Source organism: Diaphorina citri, unplaced genomic scaffold, assembly GCF_000475195.1.
Source record: "Diaphorina citri unplaced genomic scaffold, Diaci psyllid genome assembly version 1.1 scaffold221, whole genome shotgun sequence".
In the NCBI taxonomy this organism is placed as follows: domain Eukaryota; kingdom Metazoa; phylum Arthropoda; class Insecta; order Hemiptera; family Psyllidae; genus Diaphorina; species Diaphorina citri.
The window spans coordinates 46,934-53,845 of record NW_007377658.1 but is presented as its reverse complement, the minus strand read 5'-3'; the positions used below and the strand labels follow the sequence as shown (position 1 = coordinate 53,845).

Here is a 6,912-nt window from a genome sequence, read left to right as displayed (position 1 = left end):
GGGTTTCATCGTGAGGTGATTTATAACGGGTCGGTGGCGCTATCTTGTAATTATTCTGAATATTGAGTGTGTTAGGGGTGAGATGTATTTCTTTGAGTACGCTCACTTCATGTTTGGTATTGTTGAGCGGAGAATTCACTTCATTGAGTTTCATTTCCTCAGGTTTGTTCGTGTTTGTGTCTCCACAAGGACTGGGTGTTAGTTTGGTTTTGGAGATGGTCATGTTTTTGAATTTCTTCCATAACCCCACTTATCGACCCGAAATTGAAGAGAGAAGGAGGACAGGATAGGAGAGTACTTTTTTGAAAAAGAAAAGAAACTAAGGTTCCACGAGAACCTTGGAAAGGTGAGATGTATTTCTTTGAGTACGCTCACTTCATGTTTGGTATTGTTGAGCGGGGAATTCACTTCATTGAGTTTCATTTCCTCAGGAGGTTTGTTCGTCTTTGTGTCTCCACAAGGACTGGGTGTTAGTTTGGTTTTGGAGATGGTCATGTTTTTGAATTTCTTCCATAACCCCGGGGTCGGGGGGGTTTCCAAGAGGTTTGATAGAGAAAAACTGTAAGTAACAACGGAGGTCTTATCGTCCCGAAATTGAAGAAAGGACAGGATAGGAGCCAGCCGTTCCGAGAACGAACATTATCTGTTTAGGATAAAGTCCGGCCCGAGCACGAATAAAGTGAAAGATAGACGCGCTAAACTCCAATCCAACTAAACTCTCTTAAAGCAAGGATAGGAGAAGGATTGTCCGACTTGTTTCAAAAACGAATCTTTCCTGGTAAGAATGAAGTTCGCCCAAGGCGTTAATCGAACTCGTTTTTATTTTAATTCAATTAAATTGAATTAAAATATTATTATTATTATTTTAATGCCAACTCATCCACAATAATCCCTGAACTTTTTTCTTACAGGAGGGAAGTAAAGAAGCCAAATTCACAGGTCACCTCGTGAGCAAACTATATTCCACGCTATCTACTGTGAACACCCTGTCTAATAATGTGATAGTAGATGATAGAACTGAGCTTACCATAGGACGCAGACTATTGGAAGCCAAACTCCTGGGATATCCTTACATAGTAGTTATAGGTAAGTACCTTGTAGAAGTTAATAAAGGGGCACGTATGGGGTCCCCAAAAGCCCGATCCGAGCCAAAAGCGTATGAGAAAATTGCCTTTATTTGCTGCACACTTTTGCAAAATTTCATCTCGAGTGACCCCTAATCCAATCCAATCCGAAGAGAGAAGGAAGACAGGATAGGAGAAAGCCAGCCGTTCCGAGAACAAACCTTATCAGCTGGTTGTGATAAAATATGCCCCGGACGGATATCGAACCCCCGACCTAGCGCTTACAACGCAGACCGACCCTCCAAGCTAACTGGGCTAACCAATTTCTGTTCTATTTTATTTTATTTCAGGTAAAGCCGCCAGTCAGACCCCGTCCCTATTCGAGGTGATAGATTTGAGTAGCGATTTCTCTCAGGAATTATCACTGGAAGCTCTATACGGGTTTCTATCCCTAAGAACCAGCGCTGTACCGGTGATGAAAAATAAAATGTCCACTGTTCAATAGAGAAAGGTAAAGATAGTGTTGAGTGTTTTATTTTTCTATTTCGTCATAGAATAGGTATCAAAAACTCTCCTAACTGTCCTTTATGTTAACTCTCCCATGAACCAAGAACACCTGAAATCCTGTCCAGCCTCGAAAGCCAGCAGTTCCATTGTAGAAAAATATTGGGACGCGCGTAGGAAAATGGCCTAATGGTCAATGTCCCGACATTTGTCAACAACATTTTTCTATTTCAGCAAAGCGGGGTCTACACTTATATTAAAATGGTTCCGTCAAATGAAATGGATCCCAAAGGGCAAAGTAAGCCTAGACACTTGACAAATAGAGTGTGCCTGTGCCTGAAGGCATGTGATGTGTTTCAATTTCCAATCCACTCGACTCCGACACTTGTCGCTACAAAAACGACCATCCGTCGAAATCTCCAAATACCAACCACATTCAACGTCGCTTAACATCGGTGATCCATTGAGTACTGGTGAATTTCGGAGTTTCATATTCACAGTTTGAAATATTTAGGTATTTGCCATACGTCTGTTTCCCCAGTGCTGTTACCGGTAGCGATGAGGTTTGGCCTGAAAACAGAGGAAGTAATGAGATGTTACTAACAGCAAAAACCCCTTTTTAAGAGTCCAAGTTTTTGTCTTACTACTTTCTGCTTCCCAACCTACTTTTGACGTCGCGTTGTGCAATATTAATTCTTACGGCCCTGAGCATATCAAACGTTCTGACGCTCTCTGGATCTGAACCAATTCTATTTGGGGTCGGCGTTTCCATCTTGTATTCTACTCCTCCATTTCCGTCTATCCAATGCCTCCTCTTTTCTCCATCCCTTCTCTCTAATGTTCTCTTCCACATTATCTCTCCATCTCATTTTCTCTGAATCTGAATGTTCGTACCCAACAGAAAATATTATCATCTCATTTCCCAGGTAGCCCACACATTTCTACTTGGCACCAAATACTCCGAGGCTCTTGGCGCTCACTACACGACCCAGGATAACATCCTCCTCCACTTTATCTCTCCATCTCATTTTCTCTGAATCTGAATGTTCGTACCCAACAGAAAATATTATCATCTCATTTCCCAGGTAGCCCACACATTTCTACTTGGCACCAAATACTCCGAGGCTCTTGGCGCTCACTACACGACCCAGGATAACACACGCGTACCTCTCATATTGGGCAGTTATGGTATAGGAGTGTCACGACTCCTAGCGGCCAGTTTGGAACTATTGAGCACTGATCATGAACTACGCTGGCCTCTCGCCATAGCGCCTTATACTGTGTGTATAATACTAGTTATGGCATAGGAGTGTCACGCCTCCTAGCGGCCAGTTTGGAACTATTGAGCACTGATCATGAACTACGCTGGCCTCTCGCCATAGCGCCTTATACTGTGTGTATAATACCCGCCAAAGTAAGTACTATTTAAAAACACGTTTCATAGACGAAACTGCCCCTCGCCATAGCGCCTTATACTGTGTGTATAATACCCGCCAAAGTAAGTACTATTTAAAAACACGTTTCATAGACGAAACTGCCCCTCGCCATAGCGCCTTATACTGTGTGTATAATACCCGCCAAAGTAAGTACTATTTAAAAACACGTTTCATAGACGAAACTGCCCCTCGCCATAGCGCCTTATACTGTGTGTATAATACCCGCCAAAGTAAGTACTATTTAAAAACACGTTTCATAGACGAAACTGCCCCTCGCCATAGCGCCTTATACTGTGTGTATAATACCCGCCAAAGTAAGTACTATTTAAAAACACGTTTCATAGACGAAACTGCCCCTCGCCATAGCGCCTTATACTGTGTGTATAATACCCGCCAAAGTAAGTACTATTTAAAAACACGTTTCATAGACGAAACTGCCCCTCGCCATAGCGCCTTATACTGTGTGTATAAATCAACGATACAATAGAATAGAATATAGCCTGTTTATACTGCCAGAATGAGACTGAAAAGGCCCTTCACTCCCGCAGTCTAAACAAGGTCTTATGTATTTGGTACAAAATAGGTGAAAATTTTATAAAATAAAAACCTTGCTTAAATAAAAAAAGGGGGGAAAAATAGTCGGTCAATTGTAGAATTTACGCAGAAAAAGAGAGGCCAAAAAAATTTAATGAGCAAAAATATCCTTTGAGTGTTAAATTTCCTCCAAATCGGACAAACCGTTCGAGAATTATGGTAAAAAAAAACAAACTGACAGACAAACTAAAAAATCAGTAGGTAGTCAAAACTTGAAACTCACTTTCTTCGTTTAATAACTTGAAATCACTTTGACACCAACTTACCTATAAACAGGTTATGTGAGGACAGCGCCAAATACACTTGCTGAACACCAAGTCCACACTTGTTCGTCTCTGCAAACGCACTCTCCAGAAGTATTATATCCTTGATACTTTTGTAATCCAAATAGAGTAGTCGCTGAATTCGATGCATTCTCCATTTAACAACGAGAAAGATTTAAAATGGGATCTTAAAATGGCCACTGTCATATTGACTTGATTTCATGACCCTGCCAGCCTAGTTAGCTTAGTTGGTAGTGCGTCTGCCTTGTAAGCGCTAGGCCGCGGGTTCGATTCGGTAAAGATAATGTTAAGTGTTTTATTTTTCTATTTCGTCATAGAATAGGTATCAAAAACTCTCCTAACTGTTCTTTATGTCAACTCTCCCATGAACCAAGAACACCTGAATTCCTGTCCAGCCTCGAAAGCCTGTTCAATAGAGAAAGGTAAAGATAGTGTTGAGTGTTTTATTTTTCTATTTCGTCATAGAATAGGTATCAAAAACTCTCCTAACTGTCCTTTATGTTAACTCTCCCATGAACCAAGAACACCTGAAATCCTGTCCAGCCTCGAAAGCCAGCAGTTCCATTGTAGAAAAATATTGGGACGCGCGTAGGAAAATGGCCTAATGGTCAATGTCCCGACATTTGTTAACAACATTTTTCTATTTCAGCAAAGCGGGGTCTACGCTTATATTGAAATGGTTCCTTCAAATGAAATGGATCCCAAAGGGCAAAGCAAGCCTAGACACTTGACAAATAGAGTGTGCCTGAAGGCATGTGATGTGTTTCAAAAATGGTTCCGTCAAATGAAATGGATCCCAAAGGGCAAAGTAAGCCTAGACACTTGACAAATAGAGTGTGCCTGTGCCTGAAGGCATGTGATGTGTTTCAATTTCCAATCCACTCGACTCCGACACTTGTCGCTACAAAAACGACCATCCGTCGAAATCTCCAAATACCAACCACATTCAACGTCGCTTAACATCGGTGATGCATCGAGTACTGGTGAATTTCGGAGTTTCATATTCACAGTTTGAAATATTTAGGTATTTGCCATACGTGTGTTTCCCCAGTGCTGTTACCGGTAGCGATGAGGTTTGGCCTGAAAACAGAGGAAGTAATGAGATGTTACTAACAAAACTACATGTCATTTTATGAAATGAGTGACAAATAGCAGAGAAAGAAGAACAAGATTTAAGTGTTCTAATTTTATATCAAATCAACCAATCTGTTTGGTTTATTTTAAATTTTGCTACTTATTCAATTAGATTGCTTAAACAAAACAGTTTAACATTAATCTGAGTGTGTGTGGCCTAAGGTGACTGAGAGAGCCAAAGGAAGAAACATGGGAAATTTTACCATAAAATCACCGATTAAATTGAAAGTTGAATAATAAAAATGCAATAATAGTGTGACTTACATTTTCGCGTTGACTCCAAGCACAGTGATAGCTGCTACCTTTAGCAAACCCACTCAGACTGGGTGAGGATGTTTGGAAACCATTAACTTCTCACGGAATGGAGAGTAAAACCCCCGCTACTAAAACCTCAACCGTTTTACAGTGTCGTTAAACCTCTTTTATTTTTCTGTCACATTTAGGGTCTCCAGATCAAATTTTTAAAAAGTAGGACATTTGTGATTTGGTTCCAAAAACCCGGACATTCCATCGAAAACCCGGACATTTCCCAAATTTCAAAATGTATAGTTTGCACCAGTGCCCAGGGTGCAGAGAACACTGCATTTGCCTTACTTAAGTTACACACGATCACATTACTCATTAACTCTTTTTTTTTCTGAGAGGTTTGACAGAGGGAACTGTAACTGCTAAGGTCTTATCGTCCTGAAATGGAAGAGAGAAGGAAGACAGGATTGGAGAAAGCCGGACGGGAATCGAACCCGCGGCCTAGCGCTTTCAAGGCAGACGCGCTAACTCATTACTCATTACTCATCTTCTCTCTATTCCAGTGCTAGGAGATTCCAGTTCACTGGGCGGACATTTATCCCATGAATACCATTACGTTAGTAACATAGGGGAGGATGATCTACTGGTATGTCCTAGTTGTAACACGGGAGTTAACGCTACGGCCCATCCACATGAGGAATCCTGTAGTCAGTGTGGAGGGGGCCTAGAACACACCAGGGGAATTGAGGTAAGTAGCCTTTGTAACCCTATCTGCACTTTACCTTCCTCATCTTATGTTCCATACCTTTGCGACTGGGGTTTATCTTAACCCCTATTCCACCGCTCATTTTCTTCTTATTCTAAGTCTAGGTCTCTCGGCCAGTCTTGCAAACTATACGAGTCCCCGGATTCGTTAATTATAACGTGTTGCGCTGCCCAGTTTTACATCCAACTCTTCGTCTTTCAATATTCCGTTTTTGAACCTGAGAATTTTTTTCCCCAAAAACGGTCGGATCAATTCGAATCAACCATCACCGCAGACGAACATTCGCGATCCGGGCGCGCCCAAGCTAAGGGCGGGGCCCCGGCCTAAATATAGGACTACCCTTAATACAAGCAAGAGCCTGCCGACCCGAAAGAGTGAATAGGACAGAAGGAGGAGAGAAGCTAAAAGCCCTGCTGTCTTCTGCGTATCGTCAATGTCAAGGGAGACAGTTTTGGGAGAAATTTTTATTTTCCTCCTTGGCTCTACCCCAAAGAAGCAAACTTCCCACTTCAGATTCAACGCCGGTCGGTATAGTCTAATATTGTCAAACTTGGCAGTTACCGGGCCGATATTGACTGTGTCAATGTTAACGACGGTAATATTGGACATGTACACACCGTTCGGATTTCAAAGTTTTAAGTGCTAAAACGTGAAACAACAAACAAGGTTTATCAAAGAGCTTGCCAAAATAAGGCTTAAGCTATTTTAGCTCATGTGTAAAACCCCGCGTATTCCCTTAAAACGAGTAATTTGCAACCCGGGGTAACCCGGAATGACCCAGGAATGTCCGCGGGATACATCCTAAAAAACACTCCGCCCACCCTCCGTTTGCAAGGTATGTCAACTAACAATCGCAACAGCCCAAGATTAATACTGGGAACCAG

At 41.8% G+C, this 6,912-nt stretch overlaps 1 protein-coding gene across 1 annotated transcript; it reads left to right on the top strand.

The window, feature by feature from the left end:
• The first annotated feature begins 351 nt into the window (after positions 1-351).
• On the top strand, positions 352-1,576 carry LOC103506186 (probable proline--tRNA ligase, mitochondrial). Its single transcript, XM_008470571.2, has 3 exons — positions 352-438; positions 912-1,086; positions 1,415-1,576. Exons 1-3 carry the CDS (start codon positions 352-354, stop codon positions 1,567-1,569), a joined length of 417 nt encoding a protein of 138 aa, XP_008468793.1. The 3' UTR covers positions 1,570-1,576.
• Positions 1,577-6,912: the final 5,336 nt, after the last annotated feature.